The sequence below is a fragment of the Mercenaria mercenaria genome, chromosome 2 (assembly GCF_021730395.1).
Source record: "Mercenaria mercenaria strain notata chromosome 2, MADL_Memer_1, whole genome shotgun sequence".
In the NCBI taxonomy this organism is placed as follows: domain Eukaryota; kingdom Metazoa; phylum Mollusca; class Bivalvia; order Venerida; family Veneridae; genus Mercenaria; species Mercenaria mercenaria.
The window spans coordinates 36,451,836-36,474,193 of NC_069362.1; the positions used below are offsets into that span (position 1 = coordinate 36,451,836).

The 22,358-nt window shown below is 35.6% G+C and overlaps 2 protein-coding genes across 2 annotated transcripts in view; one reads left to right on the plus strand and one right to left on the minus strand.

Annotated features, from left to right (window-relative positions):
* The window catches only part of LOC123563727 (uncharacterized), a 35,871-nt gene that overhangs the window by 7,805 nt on the left and 5,708 nt on the right, over positions 1–22,358 (plus strand). The gene's annotated exons all lie outside the window — the stretch shown is intronic.
* The window catches only part of LOC123563729 (erlin-1-like), a 100,142-nt gene continuing 79,144 nt past the window's right edge, over positions 1,361–22,358 (minus strand). The window contains exons 8-12 of the mRNA XM_045356694.2: positions 13,737–13,828; positions 11,506–11,595; positions 10,750–10,829; positions 8,075–8,230; positions 1,361–6,850 (exon numbers count right to left, since the gene is read on the minus strand). Coding sequence (XP_045212629.1) covers positions 6,839–6,850; positions 8,075–8,230; positions 10,750–10,829; positions 11,506–11,595; positions 13,737–13,828 — 430 coding nt within the window. The 3' untranslated portion in view covers positions 1,361–6,838. The remainder of the gene's footprint in view (positions 6,851–8,074; positions 8,231–10,749; positions 10,830–11,505; positions 11,596–13,736; positions 13,829–22,358) is intronic.

Sequence of the window (22,358 nt, forward strand, 5' to 3'; positions counted from 1 at the left end):
CCCTACATGACCAAGAGTCGAAATCATACAAGACTTCATGATACCAAACATTCTGACCAAGTTTTATGAAGATAGCCTCTAGAGTGTTAACAAGCTTTTCCTTTGACTTGACAGTGTGACCTAGTTTTTCACCCCTAGATCCGAACTTGGCCCAGAGATAATCAAGATAAACATTCTGACCAAGTTTCATGAAGATAGGACCATAAATGTGGTCTCTAGAGTGTTAACAAGCTTTTCCTTTAATTTGACCGAGTGACCTAGTTTTTGACCCCACTAGACCCAAATTCAAACTGGACTTAGAAATCATTAAGGCAAACATTCTGACTAATTCTCGTGAGTTTCAAACTTAAAATATGATCTCTAGAGTGTTAACAAGATTTTTATTTGATCTGGCCTAGTGACCTAGTTTTTGGCCCGACATGACCCAGATTCAAATCTGGCCTAGGAATCATCAAGATAAACACCCTGACCAAGTTTCAAGAAGATAAGGTCATAAATGTGGCCTCTAGAGTGTTAACAAGATTTTCCTTTGATTTGTCCGGGTGACTTAGTTTTTTGATCCAACATAACCGAGATTAAAACTTGGCCTAGAGGTCATCAAGGTAAACATTCTGACCAAGTTTCACGAAGATAGGGTCAAAAATGTGGAATCTAGAGTGTTAACAATCTTTTCCTTTGATTTGACCTGGTGACCTAGTTTTTGACCCCAGGTTTTATTGAGGTTACATTCTGACCAAGTTTCATAAAGATTGGGCCAAAATTGTGACCTCTAATGTTAACAGTCAAATTGTTGACGACGACTGACACAGGGCGATCACATAAGCTCACCTTGAGCACTTTGTGTTCAAGTGAGCAAAAAATATATATATTGCATAGTATGCGACTAAAATTGGAAATAAATTTATATAAGCTCATTTGCAGCTCAAGTGTCGCAACGTTGCATTTAGATTAATATTTTGATTTGCTTTTAATTAACTTTGCTAAACTGATGTAAAGTTTAAAGGTAATGAATAAATAGACAATTATACTTTCATCTGCAGGTGCTAATTAATAATTATCTGATGTCTAGTGATTCTAGATACAATACTTTTTGAATTAGAAGCATTCTTAACTTTGGATGGACACCCAGACAGACAGACAGACAGACAGACGGATGTATATACATTTTTAAACAGGCATTTGTAGGGTATTTCTTTTGTTACCAAGTTCCAAACAAGCAACTGAAAGTACCCAATAAGCAGAACTGTATGGATAGAATTTACTTTGACTTATCTTTGCGTCTGCTCAGACGAACTGCCAGACAATGCCAAATCTATATCCCTCCACCTTTGGTGCGAGGAAATAAATGAATAAAAACAAATAAAATTTTACATTTATCTTTATTTATCTATAAAAAGGGTATACAAAACTTTAAGGCACATAAACAGTGTATGTAAATGTAAAGTACAGTAACATTTATCCAGTGCTTTAGTATTTGGTCAAAGCATTGTTGCTCAATCAATAGAAAATACAAGATACTATTTTATTTGGGTAAACTTGAGGTCAATTGTAAGACTGATATTTATAAAAGTTTTAATATTCTTAACTCACTCATTAATACCACTGTAAGTGTTTAATTCTAAAAGTGTACCAAAGGATTTCACTTATATAAAGAAAAGTGAGTTAGAAAATCCTCCCTAGGGCTGAACAAATGGTTTATCCACCAAACATTGTCTGTGTATAATACACTGGTATACCTATACTATATATATTAATAAATATGACCTTAAAGTAAGCATAACTTCAGAATGAATAAGAATGAAAATACATATTCAAAGGCACGCACCCTGTATGTGACAATCCTCATTCAATTATAACTAGAAAATGCTTTTGTAGAAAAGCCATGTCTCCCCCAATGCATAATCATATAGGCAAGAAGTCAATAGGGGACAGAAGTGAAAGTCCAAGAGACACTGATGGTTGGCTGCAATAGGGATCATCTATTTGGCATTGTCCAATAATCCCACTAAGTTTCAACATTCTCGGCCTACAGGTTCTCAATCTATGAATTGGAAATAGTTTTCCATGTTCAGGCCCCTGTGACCTTGACCTTTGATCAAGTGACCCCAAAATCAGTAGAGGTCACCTACTCGGCATGTCCAATCATCCTATTAAGTTTCAACATTCTGGGTCAAGTGGTTCTCAAGTTATTGACTGGAAAAAGCTTTCTATGTTCAGGCCCCTGTGACCCCGACCTTTGATGTAGTGACCCCAAAAACAAAAGGGGTCATCTACTCTTTAAGTCCTATCACCCTATGAAGTTTGAAGGTTATAGGTAAAACGGTTCTGAAGTTACTGACCAGAAATGGATTTCCATTTCTGTCCGCTGCCACCTTGACCTTTAATAGAGTGACCCCAAAATCAGTAGGGGTAATCTACTCTGTGTGTTCAATCATCCTATGAAGCACGGCTTTTCATCAGGAAATTCTGAAGAGGCCCTGGCCTTTTATTTTGGGAAATTTATACGCGATAATTGTCCATTTTGGGAAAAAAGCTTTTAATTGGAAGGTGGGTACAAGTGTATGAAATTGAATAGTAACAAGTATTTTCAGCTTAATTTAATCTTTACAGCAGTATTTTTCAGAATTCAAAATTCAGTGATTCAAATTTACTGGTATCCTCATTATACGTTTTTTACCCCACAGTCAAACAATGACTCTGATTTTCTTTTGATACTGTAAGCATTTGATAGATTTACTGTAGTATATACACTGTGTGACAAAACATCGACACCAGACAAACCCTTCCTTTGAAAATACTAAAATATAAACAAAATCAAAACCATCTGTTGGCATGATTTTGGGAAATCTTATCTTGCATTTTGGGAAGTGTCTCTGACACAGTTGGGAAAAATATTTTTGGATTGGGCCTTCTTGGGGCTCTGTTTTATAAAGATGAAAAGCCCTGTGAAGTTCCAATATTCTGGGTCAAGTGGTTCTCAAGTTATTGATCGGAAATGGTTTTCCATGTTCAAGCCCCTGTGACCTTGATCTTTAACAGTGACCCCAAAATCGATGGGGGTCATCTTTTTTTTTTTTTTTTTTTTTTTGGATTTAACGTTGCACCGACATATGATAGGTCATATGGTGACTTTCCAGCTTTAATGGTGGAGGAAGACCCCAGGTGCCCCTCTGTGCATTATTTCATCATGAGCGGGCACCTAGGTAGAACCTTCGATCTTCCGTAAGCTGGATGGCTTCCTCACATGAAGAATTCAACGCCCCTAGTGACGCTCGAACCCACATCGATGAGGGGCAAGTGATTTGAAGTCAGCGACCTTAACCACTTGGCCACAGAGGCCCCACATAGGGGTCATCTACTCTGCATAGCCAATCATCCGATGAAGTTTCAACATTCTGGGTCAAGTGGTTCTCAAGTTATTGATCGGAAATGGTTTTCCATGTTCAGGCCCCTGTGACCTTGACCTCTGATGGAGTGACCTCAAAAACAATAGCGGTCGTCTACTCTATAAGCCCTGCCACCCTATGAAGTTTTAAGGTTCTAGGTCAAATGGTTCTCCAGTTACTGATTGGAAATGAAGTGCGACGGACAGACAGGGCAAAAACAATGTCTCCCCCAGTGAGGGGGAGGGTGGCGGGACATAATTAAAAGCATTTATTACCAACCACCAACAATGAAGACACTACTTCAGTGCTTGGATAGAAAGGTTTTTGAGCAATAATGTATAACCTGTTGGAAATTAAAACTCAACACTGTTGTTTTATTTTGTTGACTTATATCTAAATCCATTTTTATCAAAATACTATCCACAAAAGACACTTCTGAGGCAATGTACTGTAAAAAAAATGTCTTCAGTCTGTTCGAAAATTGAAAAAGGAATTCCAAGTAACTTTCCATGTGATATAATTTCATATAATACTCTACCCTACTACATACATACATGTACTTGTTATAGGTCTAAAAAATGCTATTTTGAGGTTTGTCTCATTTTTCAAGGTAAAAAAAATTATGATAGTTAAATCAAAATCAAGTAATTTTGAGATCAAAACAAGGATATGACATCAATATATACTTCGAAAATGACAATATCAATGGATTTAATTTTAATTCCTTTAATAACTGAAACTAAAATTTAGCATCATGTATGTATTACAAAGACAAATATTGCCTGTAATATATAAGCAACAGCATGTTTTAACAATATTTTGGTAAAATGAAAAATCTGATTAATATATATATATCCGTTATGTTTTACAAACACTCTCAAAGCAAAACCAGATAGGTTAGACACAAAAATAAATGTTTTATCTGGTATCTTAGCCTGTAAGGCTCACCTCAAAGGATTTATTTAACACGGATCAAACTTAGAACATAGAGACAATAAGATATCAAACATGTTCACGAGAAAACAATTTCACAAAGTGCTATATTGCAAAGAAATGTGAAAGGACAACTACTGCAAGTCACATTAAAATTCAAACTGTCAACCAAGACAACAAGAAACAAAGAAGGAAGAGTTGGTCAAAATACATATGAGCCGTGCCATGGGAAAACCAACATAGTGGGTTTGCGACCAGCATGGATCCAGACCAGCCTGCGCATCCGCGCAGTCTGGTCAGGCTCCATGCTGTTCGCTTTTAAAGCCTATTGGAATTGGAGAAACTTTTAGCGAACAGCATGGATCCTGACCAGACTGCGCGGATGCGCAGGCTGGTCTGGATCCATGCTGGTCGCACACCCACTATGTTGGTTTTCCCATGGCACGGCTCATATCAGGATTTTGCAAATGTGAATTTTAAAGTAGGAGTAGTACAATTTGTTTATAAAACCATTTTTAACCATATATAACTCTGCTTAACTTGCCAATCCTCTATAAATGCATGTTATTCTAAATTTCAAACATTGATATGACTGCATTTAGAAAAGTTCTGTTAGGACAAACTCTATGAAGTTTTTGGGTGAGCAAAGTGAGATAAGACATGTTGACAATGTTCTGACTTCAACTATTTTAAATAACCTTACAGAAAACTGCCTAGAATTTTTTACAGTTGTATCTACGCATACTTTTCAGTCATATATTTGTTTTACAATCCAACCATACACTTGTTTTGCAATCCAGTCATACATTTGCTTTGCAATCCAACCATACACTTGTTTTGCAATCCAATCATACACTCATTTCTGAGTTTCTGTGATACATTCATTTTACAGTTCAGTAATTAATTCATTTGACAGTCCAGTCATACAGTCATTTTACCATTATAAATACAGCACAGTTGAACACTTTCATTACATTCTACATCCCTTACACCAGCAGATGTAGTTAAAGTTACTTCACTGGCAGTGTTAAAATGTACGCCTCTCTTTCAAACATAAGATGTACATCCACCAATAATTTACCAATTATATACAATAAATTCCAAACCATAAAATGTTTACAATGTGCAAGGCTTTGTATAATAAATAAGAACTTTCACAAAGCTTTCCAACAGACCTGTCTGACAATATTTACCAAATAATTTTATTAAGAATCAACCATCATAAAAATACAATAGCATTTATGAACTACAGTTTTACAGGTTTATCTAGAATTCTTAAGAAATTTCATCAAAAGTGAATAACATAAAATTAGCAGTTCTACCATATTCAATGGTGTTATAAGAGCAGTGCCTCAATTACCTATAGCAAGGATCAGAATATGGAGATAAACTAAACAATTATACTAATCTCACTCATTGCTAAGTTACATTCAGATTTTGAGCTTCACAATTTAATATTCCAAAGGGTTGTGACTCTATAGATAATTGACCCGTTACATGAAAAAACCAACATAGTGGGCTTTTCGACCAGCCTGCACATCTGCGCAGTCTGGTCAGGATCCATGCTGGTTGCAAAGCCACTATGTTGGTTTTCTCATGGTGCGGCTCAAATAATGAAACATAAACATGATGATAATGTACTTTCCAAAATTAATTAAAAATCCCTCAATTTTAATGTCAGGTCTAAGGACTTGTCTATCATCTGTGATGGTTCATTAATGGGGTTTGTTATTGTGACTAAATTCTACATGAATTTGTGCCATCCTGCCAGGTACTGTAGGCGAGTAATTTGTGCTTACAGACAATACTGCCCAACCACATCAGACCTGTGTGATAACCAATTACCTGGATCACCAGAGTATAGAGTATATGGAATGACCAATCACCAGATCTAAGTCGATCAGTAATTATCTTACATGCTTATTATTGTTATTCATAACTGTAGTTCTAAATTTGAGAAATCTGTAGTAGGTGTTGATATATGTAAGTAGGTGAAATGACAACCCTTTCTTGTGATCCCTTACTTATTTTGAGGGGTATGTCTTATGCACAGCCAAGATTTGAATCAATTTCTTACACTTCTTTGTCTAATCTAACTTGGGTTCAAATAAATTCTACAGAAGCAAATTTTTAAGTCTCAATAAAACACACTGGACATGAGCACAAGTATTACACAACTTAGAAAATATTATACACAGTTGTAAAGTTTCATAAAGCATTTACTGAGGAATGCAATGTTTAAACCATAAAATAAAAACACCATTGAATTTTAACATCATCAATCCATAATTCTGTAAAAATTGTTTCAAACCATTAAAACTGTAGGAAATGAGAGTTATGTCTCTTCAGAAAATATGACAAAAAAATTAAAAGGTATTCTCCCTTTGAAAAAATGGCAAACAATATTTATCTCCCTTGCTGTTCCCTGATAAATATGTATAGTATGCTGAATGGTGATGATGTCTGTAGATATCACATAGAAAAACTGGAATTTGAAAAGTCTATCACTGTCTACTCCCTCAAGTGTTGGTCTGAAAATACAAAACAGGATAATTAATTATGTCAGTCAAAAGTTTACAAATATATAAAATGTGCTAAAGGATATTTATGAAAACAGCCTACATAAAGTACGAATTGTAAATCATATCTGTGTTTAAAGAACAGGTTTCTTTCCAACTGAGAGGTCTCGTAAATGGTTTTCACTCTTTTCATTTTTACCAAGAAAATAACTTTTAAGTTATTCATAAAAAACACTTTAGGTAGTTGTAGCATGTGTAAATGTTATGTTGTGCTCAACCCAAGATTAGAGAGCATGCATGGTTGCTTGCATTTAAGCTACTGTCCATGAACAGGCTGAATGAAGCAGAGCCTGCAACATTTTCATTTCTGTTGTGCTTGGCAACCAGTGGTGTTCCACTTTATTGTTTTAAATTTCTGTAACAACCAAATTTGGTATATATACAAGCAAGTAAATTGAGTTCAAGACTAAGTTAAATCATTTTACATGTAATGAAATGCTTAAAAATTATGCATTTATCTCATAATTGTATTCATGTATTCATGAAATATGCAAATGTCTGACGGTTCATTTAGAGTTTTCCTTAAAATATGCACATGTCTGATCTTTATTAACAGGAAATATTGAAATATGCAAATATCCAATAGTTCATTTAGAATTAATTCTGAAATATATAAATATCTGATAGTTTTTTAGGATTTATCCTGAAATATGCAAATATCTGATAGTTAATTTAGAGTTTTCCTTAAAAAATGCACATGTCTGATAGTTCATTTACAGAAATTATTGAAATATGCAACTGTCGAAAAATAATATCTACAATAAGATTCTTTGAAAGCATGGAATGCAGCAAAACAATAGCAGCCTTGGTTTGACTGAGTGCTTAAGCAGAATTTAATAACATAGATATTGTATGGATCCAAACAACCATATAACAACACTGATGGTTCATTCAGAGAAATCCCTGAAATATAGAGATATCCCTGCAATATGCATATTTCTGATAGTTCATCCCTGACCTTGGGTATAACACAATGTTCTTTAAACTGTACAAATCAATACAACTGTACTAATTTGTAATAACAATGTTCAGAGAAGTGCATCATAACTTCCATGTTACAAATATATGTATCCATTCTTGTTACTTATGAAAGTATTACAAAGTATCATTGTGAAAATACACAGTCATATTTATATTTCCTGATAATATCATTTTCTTTCTATTGTGCACACCTACCTTTTTTGATTTAGCAGAATCTTTTGAAGTAATGGACTGAGTAAAAGCTGTAGGATCCACAAATATATCTGGTATCTTGTTACCAAAAAATATTTTTGTATTCTCTGTCAACGCCTTCTGTTTTACCATTTCTAAGTACTCTGGTGTCAATATCATCTGTAAAATTCAAAATATCCATTGAAATTTTCAAAACAAGAGGGCCAATATGGCCCTAGGTCACTCACCTGGGAAACACACCATAACAGTGTAAACATGTTTGACCTAGTGATTTCATGGAAACAAATATTCTGACCAATTTTCATTAAAATTGGGGCAAAAATCTTCAGTGTAATCATGTATTTTGTGTGATTTGACCTAGTGACCTAGTTTTTGACCCCAGATGACCTATATTCGAACTTGATCTAGATTTTATCAAGGCTATCAATCTAACTAAAAGATCAACTGAAAAATATAGCCTCTATCCATACACAAGGTTTTTCTTTGATTTGACCAAGTGAACTTATTTTTGACCCCAGATTACCCATATTCCAACTTGACCTAGATTTCATCAAGGCAACCATTCTGACTAAATTTTATGAATATCAAAAGTAAAATGCAGCCACTATAACATACACATGGTTTTTCCTTGATAGTAACCTAGTTTTTGACCCTCGATGACCCTTTTCGAACTTGGCCAAGATTTCATCAAGGTTATCATTCTGACGAAATTTCATAAAGATCAGTTGAAAAATACAGGCTCTATCACATACATCAGGTTTTTCTTTGATTTGAACTAGCGACCTAGCTTTGGACCCAAGATGTCCCATATTCTAACTTGACCTAGATTTCATCAAGGCTATCATTTTGACCAAATCTTATGAATATCCAGTGTAAAACGCAGCCCCTATTGCATACAAAAGGTTTTTCTTTAATTTGACCGGGTAAACTAGTTTTTGACCCCAGATGACCCACATTAAGCCTTGACCTATGTTTCATCCAGGCAAGCATTCTGATCAAATTTCATGAAGATTCTGTGTAAAATGTAGTCCCTATTGCATACAAAAGGTTTTTCTTTGATATGACCTAGTGACCTAGTTTTTGAACAAAGATGAACAATATTCAAACTTGATCTAGATTTCATCAAGGCAATCATTCTGACCAAAACTAATGAAGATCAATTGAAAAATACAGTGTCAATAACATACACAAGGTTTTTCTTTGATCTGACCTAGTAACCTAGTTTTTGACCCCAGATGACCCATTTTTTGAACTTGGCCTAGATTTCATCAAGGTAATCATTCTGACCAAATTTCATGAAGATCAGTTGAAAAATACAGCCTCTATCGTTTACACAAGCTAAATATTGACAGACGACAGACACTGGACATTAAGCAATTACTAAAGCTCACCTAAGCTAAAAAAAAAACACCTTTGACCTTAATCTTCTTGTAAGACTTTGACAAACATTATCACTGCACTTGATCACTCAACAAATCTCTAATCTCAGTAGTTAGTGCTTAATGGTCCAAGAGAAATGGACTTTGGAATTCAGTAAATGCTGTTTAATACACCTAGTGTTACAATGAAACTGTAATATGATTAACAAGCGAGTTTGCCTACTATTTGGGCACAAGTAGGACAGGCATTGCTATATATTACATACTCATTTATAAACTCTGTTGAGTTTCAATGGTACCTAAAACGTCAATATTTTTCCATACTGACGTTCAAATTTCATACTGGGTGTGTGACATCATTTGTGACGTCAGTTTCATGCATCTCGTCGTGTTTAAAAGTTCTTTAAATAACGACAACATTTACAGTTGTACTCTTGCTTAAGAATAAATTTATATCATTTATATAATAATTTTAAGTATAAATGCGTATGTAATAAAAAGATTATTAGATTTGCATCAAGAAATATGCACTCATTCTTTCGCGGAATAATATTGCACTTCTAAGTCGCACAATATTTCCGCTGCAGAACTTGTGCATACTTCTCAAAATAAATCTAATAACCTATAAATATTAGCTATATTACCTTGCATCAATAGGTTTAATTCCTGAAATTTCATATTTCAATTCACTGAAATGAAGTATGGTAAAATCATTAATACTGATGGGAAATAATTTTCCTGGACTTCGTGTGTGCTTAAATACTAATGAATGAATGAATATTCCAATTACTTTATAGAAGACATTTGAAATAGTTAATTCTATTCCCAATGAAATGGTCTTTTATTTTTAAAACCAGCAACCTTTATGTTCACAAAATTAAACTAGAGCTTTCACAGAAGGTGACTAATACCCCAGATGCCACTAAGATGTTAAGTACGCTATACTTTACAAATCATATTTATGAAGTACACAACTGAGGCTTATTTTATGAAAATCCTTCCTGTGGTTCAGAACAGACTGGATATGAAATAAAGCTTTTAAATATTTGACCTCTGACTCCCAAGTGGAACCATGATTGAACCTAGTGACCTTAATCATTCATGTATCTCAATGTATCATAACAGTGCTCCCTCTCAATTTTCTCCTTGCAACAACACTGATTCCAAAATATGCCTATTGTTCTTTGTTTTACCTCTCCACAACAACTCCATTCGAACAACAACCAAATTTTCCATCTCCCTAGGGGTGTTGTTGTAGAAAAGTACAGTACTCAAATTTCATACGTGTGCCCTAGTTACCTTATTAGCTTCAGCTTCTTTCTGTACACGGTAAAAGTTCGCATCTGCTTTCGCCTTCTCCTTTGCTAGATGGGTTAAATCTGAAAATAACATGGTGAGGTAAGCAATATTCTATACATATGAGTAAAAAACCATTAACTGAACTTCTTTGTTCCATTTAAAGAACACTAATATGATATGTCATTATAATTTTTAATAACACGAGATTATGGTGACATCATGTCGTCTTATATAGAACAGGAAACAGAGCTAACAAATATGTAATAAATCAAATGACATTTATTAGAAGCATGCCTTGATTAGCTTAAAACACAAAGGGTCAGCTTTATGATGCACATTATAATTTCACAAGGGTAGTATATGAAGCCTCTTTGCTGTGTTGGCACTTACTAAAACATCTGGCCCCGTGTTCACAAAACATTTTCGATCTCAGCTGAGTTTGAGTTTGTGTTTTAATATCAATTTTTACTAATTTCAAGGTTTAATTCCATCTGAGACATACCATCAATACTGAATAGCCAGTTGAAAATAATTTTGAGCATAAAATTAAGTTTTAAACATACTGTTTTGATATAAATGACAAAGTTTCATTATCAAACTCAGCTGAGACTGAAAACGTTTTGTGAACACGGGGCCAGGTATACCTGAATTATTTTACTGCATATAGCTATATCAGGGAACAAAAATAGCATTCTCACTAAAAGCTACTGAATAAGGTAGAATATCTTGAGATAAAGATATATCAATTAATACTACCTTCTATCTCTGACATGCGTTTTTCTGATTCTTTTTCCATTACTTTTTGTTCCCATTCTATCTTGGCTACTGAAGCATTCTTTTCGGCCTCTAGAATATAAACAGAATAGATACACAAACAATTAACACAAACTGGTGAAACCAACCTTAAAAATGAATAATAATCAATCCTGCTGGCTGTCATGAATAATAATACAAATATAAACCTAACCACTGCACAGATCTGGGATGAAAAACTCCGACTGTTCAAAAATATTTCTCAATTTGCAGTTACTTGCAGAGAACAAGTTTGTTATTGTACAGAATCCAGGAACACTGGTTAGATCAACTACCTGCCATTACATAGCTGAAATACTGGTGAACAATGGAATTAAACCCAAAACAAACAAGAGCTCGTCGAACACAAAATGCCCCCCTTGGTACATTCAGTAATTGCACAAGGAACAGAAATTATTTGCTCAATGTAAACAAAAATTCTACTGTTCTGGTTCAATGTGACATTGACCTTTGACCTATTGACCTCAAAATCAACGGGTTATCTAATGGTCATGATCAACCTCCCTATAAAGTTTAGTGATCCTAGGCCCAAGCGTTCTCAAGGTATCGTCTAGAAATTGTTTGACTGTTCCGAGTCAGTGCTACTCACCTTTAGCCTGCAAGGCCTCAAAATCTATAGGGGCCATCTACAGGTCATGACCAACCTCCCTATTAAAGGCGTACGCTAGAATTCCCTGCATATGAGATGGGCGAAAATTTTCCCAATAACAGAATTTCTTTAAACTTTGGATATTGAAGGACAATCATCTAAGAAACAAAAGTATGCAATAAAAATCATAGGTCACCGGTATCGAAAAAGAGTTATCTGCCCTTGAAAACGTCATTTTTGGGGGAAATGCTGTTTTCAAGGGCAGATAACTCTTTTTTTGTTTCTTAGATGATTGTCCTTCAATATTCAAAGTTTGAAGAAATTCTGTTATCGAGAAAATTTTCGCACCAAATTCTAGCATACGTCCTTAAGTGCCATGAACCTAGGCCCAAGCGCTCTCAAGTTACTGTCTAGAAACGGTTTAAATGTTCCAGGTCACTGTAACCTTGACCTTTGACCTACTGACCTTAAAATCAATAGGGGTCATCTGCTGGCCATGATGAGCCTCTCTATCATCTTTCATGACTCTTGGCCCAAGCGTTCTCAAGTTATCGTCCAGAAACCATTTAACTGTTCCTGTCCAATCTGACCTTGAACTTTGACCAAATGACCTCAAAATCAACAAAGGTCATCTGCTGGTCATGATCAATCTCCCTATCAATTTTCCTGATCCTAGGCCCAAACATTCTTGAGTTATTGCCGGGAAACCATTTTACTGTTCCTGGTCATTGTGACCTTGACCTTTTAACTACTGACCTCAAAATCAATAGGGGTCATCTGCTGGTCATGACCAACCTACCTATCAACTTTCATGATCCTAAGCCCAACAAATCTTGAGTTATTATCCGGAAACCATTTAACTCTTCTGGGTCACTGAGACCTTGAACGCTGACATACTGATCACAAAATCAGTAGGGGTCATTTGCTGGTCATGACCAACCATCAACTTCCATGATCCTAGGCCCAAGCGTTCTTGAGTTATTATCCGGAAACCATTTAACTGTTAAGGGTCACTGTGACCTTGACCTTTGACATACAAATCTCAAAAATCAATAGGGGTCATCTGCAGGTAATGAGCAACTTTCCTATCAACTTTCATGATCCTAGGCCTAAGTGTTCTTGAGTTATCATCCGAAAGACCGACAGACAGACAGACCGACCGACCGACTGACATCTGCAAAACAATATACCCCTCCTTCTTCAAAGAGTGGCATAATAAACAAAACCTATTTTGTATAAATAGACATATTTTTCTATTTGTTTTAGATATGATTTCATCAATGTTACATACATACATCATACACATTACAATTATCCAGATCCTTTCTTTCATCTAAATGTCAAACTCGCGCAGTAAGTCTGTCCAACTACTATGCTAAATTTACCTGGAACAATTTCAGGTTTTTTTTGAGTTTTTTTTATAGGGAGGTTTCATTGTTTAACATGCAGATCTAGGTAATTAAGTGGTTATTGATAATCAACTTGTCTAAATACAAAATGTATCACTTTTCACACCTGCATGTTGAGAACATTTTTCAGATACCACATGGCTTGCATATACAACCTAAAATAACAGAATTCTTACCTATGATTGCTTTCTTTCTATCTGTCTCTGCCTCTTTTTCTATCACTCTCTGTTTCTGTACAGCAATCAGAAGTTTGGTCTTCTCTGCTTCCCTGAAAATGATAAGGAATTTAAGCAAAACTAATTATATACAGGATTCTGTACACACCCAGCTTCTAACTAGGGCTGCTTTTTAGAAAAGTGAATGTCTCCCACATTTGCCAAATCTTCTGAATAGTTTGTCTTTATATACTGTTATTCACAAACAAGAGGGCCAAGATGGCCCTAGATCGCTCACCTGAGAAACACACCATAATACACCATAATAGTGTACACATAGACCTAGTGATTGCATGGAAAAAAATATTCTGACCAAGTATCATTAAAATTGGAGCAAACACAAGTATTTCTTTTATTTGACCTAGTGACCTAGTTTTTGACCCCAGATGACCCATATTCAAACTTGACCTAGATTTCATCAAAGAAATCATTCTGACCAAATTTCATAAAGATAAACTGAAAAATACAGCCTCTATTGCATACAGAAGGTTTTTCTTTGATTTGATCTAGTGACCTAATTTTTTATCACAGATGACCAATAACCAAACTCTACCTGAATTTTATCAAGGCAATAATTCTGACCAAATTTCATAAAGATCAATTGAAAAATACAGCCTCTATTGCATACACAAGGTTTTTCTTTGATTTGACCTAGTGACCTAATTTTTGACCCAAGATGACCCATATTCAAACTTGACCAAGACTTTATCAAGGCAATCATTCTGACTGAATTTCATGAAGATCAATTGAAAAATATAGTCTCTATCGCATACACAAGGTTTTTCTTTGATTTGACCTAATGACCTACTTTTTGACCCCAGATGACCCATATTCGAAGTTAACCTAGATTTCATCAAGGCAATCATTCTGACCAAAATTCATGAAGATTAATTGAAAAATACAGCCTCTATCGCATACACAAGGTTTTTCTTTAATTTGACCTAGTGACCTAGTTTTTGACCCCAGATGACCCATTTTCAAACTCGGCCTAGATTTTATCAAGGTAATCATTCTGACTAAAATTCATGAAGATTACTTGAAAAATACAGCCTCTATCTCATACACAAGGTTTTTCTTTGATTTGACCTAGTGATCTAGTTTTTGACCCCAGATGACCCATTTTCGAACTCGGCCTAGATTTCATCAGGGTAATCATTCTGACCAAAATTCATGAAGATTAATTGAAAAATACAGCCTCTATTGCATACACAAGGTTTTTCTTTGATTTGACCTAGTGACCTTGTTTTTGACCCCAGATGACCCATTTTCGAACTCGGCCTAGATTTCATCAAGGTAATCATTCTGACCAAATTTCATGAAGATCAGTTGAAAAATACAGCCTCTATCACATACACAAGCTAAATGTTGACGGACAGACAGACAGATGACAGACAGACGCCGGACATTGAGTGATCAGAAAAACTCACCTGAGCATTGCTCAGGTGAGCTAAAAATATACCTTTGATAGTTCTGGAGTAAGTTTTGGAGAGACTGACCTATCTGATAAAAGTTGGACTAAGTGGCCTACAGTAATTCAAGGGCCATAATTTCCAAGTGTCTGGGCCGGTTTGGCTAGTAATCAAACTTAGCTGAGGACTTATTGTCAAACAAATTTTATTCAAATTTGGTAAAGATCCAATGAGAAATGTTCGACTGTGCGCACACAAGATTTGTGACAAACAGGAGTAAATCAATATCTCCCCCACCTCCCCAGATAATGGTGCAGAAGACATAATAATAGATTCTCATGTATAATATGCAGTTTGCACCCTCAGGACCATCCCAAAATCATAGATGGGTAGTAATGGTATATACATGTTTCAATGATTTTCTAGTTTGTTTATGACTGCTTGCCAATATGGAAAAAAGGAAACTACATTTGCTAAAATGTCAATGTTTAAAACTAAATGGCAGTTCCATTTCACAACAGATAAAAATGATTTACTTTTTAAACAAAATCAATTTCATGTAAATTTAATGTTGGGTTAACGCACGTTTTTTTGTTTCACAAAACAAATGTGTGTTATCGCTATTCTTGCATAAAACACAACTAAAGTGCTAGAAATATCGAAAAAACAAGACTATTCAGCTGACATTAGCCAATTGAAGTCGGCTGTTTCGGGTTGTTATGGACACATGTTTTATTTATGCATTTCCAGGGCTTACAGAAACAGTGCATATTTTATACATTTCAAACGGACATTCTTGTTATGGTAATTTCTTTAATATTAAATATATGTAAAATAAGTATGATTCCCCCTTTTCCCGATATATCGGTAGGATCTTTGGCTTTAGATGCTCGGAATTATGAGAAAAGGGCATACACAGCATCCTGTCTTTACACAATTTGCACTTTGCAGGTGAGGTGCCGACAGAACACAATTCTGCTTGGTTTAAATTGATAGTCTGTCCCTTACGCTTTTTAAATGTAAACATTATAGTTTAATAGAAATTGGTATCGATACCTATATTCTTTATATCGTTAAAAATGAAATATCTGGGCCTATAACACCCACCCCATCGCGATCAAAGTTTGATAAACACAAAAATTTGAATTTTTCCAACATCGATATAATCAACTTAGATTGGATTTATAAACTCAATCATGGTTGGTGAGATCTACAAATAAATTGAAAAATATATAATAACTACCTTCTGTTCATCAAATGTTCATTAACTATGGAAAAATCCTTCAAACTTTACGCTTCGTCATGTTTATGCTTTACATTACACACCATCACTACATCAGTAGACTGCATAGATGTGTAAAGTAGACACAAAATATTTTTTAAAGTTTAAGTGTAAGATTTAAAGTTAGCATGTCATTGCTTTCTCGACTCAAATTAATTTGGAAAACGAAATTGTATTTTTGTAAATGTTGTTTGCCTATCATTTTCAGGGATTAAATTGCCGCGGCGTGTAAACTTACTTTGAGTCAAATACGCGTAATAATACAATAATAAAGACCGTCAATGCAGTCGAATATCAAGAGAGGTAGCACTTATTACAAGTTAAAGTAAAGTTAGGTTGAAAAATGATATTTTTAATAAAAATGCAGATGAAAAGATTTCATAAATCTCTGACCTTTCGACTGCGGCCAAAATTGATTCGGGATCCATAATTTGCTTACGTTGGACCCGCAACAGGATATTCAAAACGTTCACCAACAGCATGTGCTCACGAGAATCTCCATGTTTGTACACGTTTTTTCCCTGTTTGTGCATGCCCGAAATTGGCAAAAAACAAAGGTTTTATGCAAGAATGATAATTTTTGAAGAAAGAAATATCAACAAGGGCTGTGACAGGAGGCAGCGGGCTTGACAATTTCAATGCTGGATAGTGAAATAGAGCACATCTGAGAAAGCTAGAGTTGTTAATGAAGTGTTTATTATGACTTTAATGAGAACTAGAAGTTCAGCTGTCACAGGAGTGACCATACGGTCTTGTCACAGAAGAATGGCAACCATAAGAAATCATAAAGCCTGCCCGCTTAGCACAGTAGGTAAGAGCGTTGGTCTACGGATCTCGGGGTCGCGAGTTTGATCCTCGGGCGGGGCTTATGTTCTCTGTGATTATTTGATAAACGACATTGTGTCTGAAATCATTAGTCCTCCACCTCTGATTCATGTGGGGAAGTTGGCAGTTACTTGCAGAGAACAGGTTTGTACTGGTACAGAATCCAGGAATACTGGTTAAGTTAACTGCCCGCTGTTACATGACTGAAATACTGTTGAAAAACGGCGTTAAACCCAAAACAAACAAACAAAAGAAATCTTAAAAATACTTAGAATAATATAAAAATGTCAAAAAAGCTTAATACTTAAAAAAAAGTTTACTTGTCTTTGGAGTACTTCGTTCTGGGCTTCCACATATAAGTAATACTAGTATAATTATGTGCCCTTAATGAGGGATGAGGTAAATATAAAAAAATTCTAATATTAGAGGTACGCTAAAAGTGAATACAAAAAAACAGTGTCTTACCATTAGAAAAATACCTAAAATATTGAAAATCTAAAAATAGAATTTCTAAACACAGACTAATTCCTGGAATTTAAGAGAAAGAAACTCAGTACAAAAGTTAAAAAAAAAGGTTACTTCCCTTTGGCTCTAAGCCTATCAGAATGAGATATAGTGAAAATACATCAAAATTTACCTTAAATTCTAAGTAAAAGGGGACATAATTCAAGAAAAATTGGTGTCAGAGTTATGCACCTTGTGTCACATGATGTAGGTGATCAGGTGGAACATCTATTTTAAGTCTGAATCAAATTCATTCAGCAGTAACTGAGATATAGTGAATATACATCAAAATTAACCTTAAATTCTAAGTAAAAAGGGGCATAATTCATGAAACAAGAGCTGTCTCCATAGGATGACACATGCCCCCGATGGCACTTTGAATGAATAGTTATGGCTGATGTTAGAGTTTAGGACCTTTGACCTACGGAGCTGGGTCTTGCGCGCGACACGTCGTCTTACTGTGTCACACATTCATGCGTAGTTATTTTAAAATCCATGCATGAATGACAAAGATATGGACCGGACACGCCCATCAATGCACTATCATGAAAAATGACCTTTAACGTCTAAGTGTGACCTTGACCTTTGAGCCACCGACCTGGGTCTTGTGCGCAACATGTCGCCTTACTGTGGTACACATTCATGCCAAGTTATTTGAAAATCCATCCATCAATGACAAAGATATGGACCGGACATGCCCATCAATGCACTATCCTTTAATGTCTAAGTGTGACCTTGACCTTTGAGCTACGGACCTGGGTCTTGCGCGCCACACGTCGTCTTACTGTGGTACACATTCATGCCAAGTTATTTGAAAATCCATCCATCGATGACAAAGATATGGACCGGACACGCCCATCAATGCACTATCCTTTAATGTCTAAGTGTGACCTTGACCTTTGAGCTACGGACCTGGGTCTTGCGCACGACACATCATCTTACTGTGGTACACATTCATGCCAAGTTATTTGAAAATCCATCCATCGATGACAAAGATATGGACCAGACACGAAAATTGCGGACAGACTGACAGACCGACAGACTGACAGACCGGCGGACCGACAGACGTACAGACGGTTCAAAAACTATATGCCTCCCTTCGGGGGCATAAAAATGGTGTCAAGAGTTATGCACCTTGTGTCACATGATGTGGGTGATGAGGTGGAACACCTATTTTAAGTTTGAATCAAATCCACTTTGTAACAACCGAGATACAGTGAAAATACATCGCAATCAACTTTAAATTTAAAGTAAAATGGGACATAATTCATAAAAAATTGATGTCAGAGTTAAGCACCTTATGTAACATGATGTGGGTGATGAGGTGGAGCAACTATTTTAAATCTGAATCAAGTTTATTTAGTAATAAGGCCACACCAAATTGATAAGTTGTTTATCAGATTTTTTTTCTGAAAAATTTAAAGCGGCGAGTGAAAAAATAATTTAAATATTTTTTTTTTTTGGTTTTTGAGAAAATCGGAGTGAGCGATGAGCGAAGAAATATATTTGTCATTTGCCTCTTGACTGACTAATAAAAAACTTAAAATAAAATGTATAGCCCTTTTAGAATGCATGCTTTTGAAAATGCTGTTAGAAAATATGTAATAAACAAAAATGCATAACCTTACACCACACTTATCACATACATATGTGACTTGAATATTTACTGCATTCTTGGCTGACATTACAAAGTTTTCTTTTATACATAAAATATCTATATGAGTGTTACTAGATCTATAAACGCTTCTGATTTGAAACTTAGAACAGCTATTTACTGTCAAAGTCTACACCAGGAGAAACGATACACTTAAGTCTGACTCTAGACAGAGTTGCGTCCTTTTTTAACATAGAATATTTTAATTTACCTTTTATATACCGGTAATGACCAATAGCTCTGTAATTTAATAGCTTCTGACTATTACACCCCTTTTACAGGCAAAGCTCTGGTTCAGAAAAGTCAAGCATGATGTCTTATGTACAGCTCTTTTTCTAAATTTAGTTTAAACATTCATAACATAAAGATAGACAAGTTCATTATTCTAATTTAGCATGGTAAGGATTAAGTTTCTTATATCGTGCCTAAATAGAAATATCATATTTGCATGCCTTGAATAAGTACTGCTGACAAATACTACTACCATAGTATACTTTAACTATAACAAGAGCTCGTCGAACACGAAATGCCCCCCTTGATGCATTTAATAATTGCACAAGGAACAGAAATTATATGCTCACTGTAAACAAAAGTTCTACCATTCTGGTTTAATCTCACCTTGACCTTTAACCTAACAAGAGATTACAATGTGATTTTGGTGCCATCCACTGAGCCATTTTTGAATGTTCCAAATTTCAAGACTAGCTCAAGGTCAAAATCAAAGTCAAATTTCATTTCGGTACAAAATAATGTGTACGCAGTCCAAATTTGAAAGCTGTAGCTTGAGAAATGTGAAAGTAGGTCACTACATCAATATCAAGGTAAAAGTTTATTTCGGTAGACGGAAGTATGCATGTGCTTCAAATTTGGAGGCTGTAGCTTGAGAAATGTGAAAGTAGGTACATGTAGTAGGTAAAAATCAATGTCAAATTTCAATTCATAACACAAAAATATGCATGCGGTCCAAATCTGAAGTCTGTACAATCAGAAATGTGAAAGTAGGTCACTAGGTCAATCTTAAGATCAAAGTTCATTTCAGTACACAAAACTATGCATGTGGTCTAAATTTGGAGCCTGTACCTTCGAAAATGTGAAAGTAGGTCACTAGGTCAAAATCAAGATCAAATTTTTTTGGTACACAAAACTATGCATGTGGTCCAAATTTGAAGGCTGCAGCTTGAGAAATGTGAAAGTAGGTCACTAGGTCAAAATCAAGGTCAGTTTTTTTGGTACACAAAACTATGCATGTGGTCCAAATCTGAAGGCTGTAGCTTGAGAAATGTGAAAGTAGGTCACTAGGTCAAAATCAAGGTCAAATTTCATTTCAGAACACATAACTATGCTTGTGGTCCAAATTTGAAGCCTGTACCTTCAAAAATGTGAAAGTACGTCACTAGGTCAATGTCAAGGTCAAATTTTTTTTCGGTGCACAAAACTATGCATGTGGTCCAAATCTGAAGGCTGTAGCTACAGAAATGTGAAAGTAGGTCACAAGGTCAAGGTCAACTCGTGTCAAGGTTCATCTTGCCACTCAAAGTCAAAATTTAAATGTTGTAGGTTATTGACAAGATTTTAAAAGCTTTTCCCTACGTAAGTCTATATAAACCATGCAACCCCCAGGGCGGGGCCATATTTGACCCTAGGGGGATAATTTGAACAAACTTGGTAGAGAATCGCTAGATGATGGTACATGATGCTTCATACTAAATATCAAAGCTCTAGGCTCTGTGGTTTTAGACAAGAAGATCAGAAACCATTTTAACTGTTCCTGGCCAATGTGACCTTGACCTTTAACCTAATAACCTAAAAATCAATAGAGATCATCAGCTGATCATGACCAACATAACTATCAATTTTCCTGACACTAGGCCTATGTGTTCTTGAGTTACTGCCCGGAAACATTTTTACTGTTCCTGGTCATTGTGACCTTTACCCTTGACATACTGACCTCAAAATCAATAGGGGTCATCTGCTGGTCATGACCAACTTCCCTATCAACTTTTGTGACCCTAGGCATATGCGTTCTTGAGTTATTATCCGGAAACCGTTTACTGTTCAGGGTCACTGTGACCTTGACCTTTAACATATTGACCTCAAAATCAATAGGGGTCATCTGCTGGTCATGACCAACCTCCCTATCAACTTTCATGATTCTAGACCCAAGCGTTCTTGAGTTATCATCCGGAAACCATTTTACTATTCAGGGTCACTGTGACCTTGACCTTTGACATACAGACCTCAAAATCAATAGGGGTCATCTGCTGGTGATGACCAACCTCCCTATGGACTTTCATGATCCTAGGCCCAAGCGTTCCTGAGTTATCATCCGGAAATGGATTGGTCTACATTCCTACCAACCGACCGACAGACCGACCGACCAACATCTGCAAAACAATATACCCCACCTTCTTCGAAGGGGGGCATAAATATATTGTTACAGGAAACAAGAGGACCATGATGGTCCTGAATCGCTCACCTGTCCCCACATGACCCAGTTTTGAACTGAGTATGACGTCGTTTTTTTCTATTATTTGACATAGTGACCTAGTATTTGAGCTCATGTGACCCAGTTTTGAACTTGACCTAGATATTGAGATAAAAATTCTGACCATGAAGTTTCATGAAGATCCATTGAAAAATATGGCCTCTAAAGAGGTCACAAGGTTTTTCTATTATCTGACCTAATGACCTAGTTTTTAAAGGCACTTGACCTAGTTTCGACTTGACCTAGATACCATCAAGGTGAACATTCTCACCAATTTTCATGAAGATCTCATGAAAAGTACGGCCTCTAGAGAGGTCACAAGGTTTTTCTATTAATTGATCTAAGGACCTAGTTTTTAAAGGCACGTGACCCAGTTTCGAACTTGACCTAGATATCATCAAGATGAACATTCTGACCAATTTTC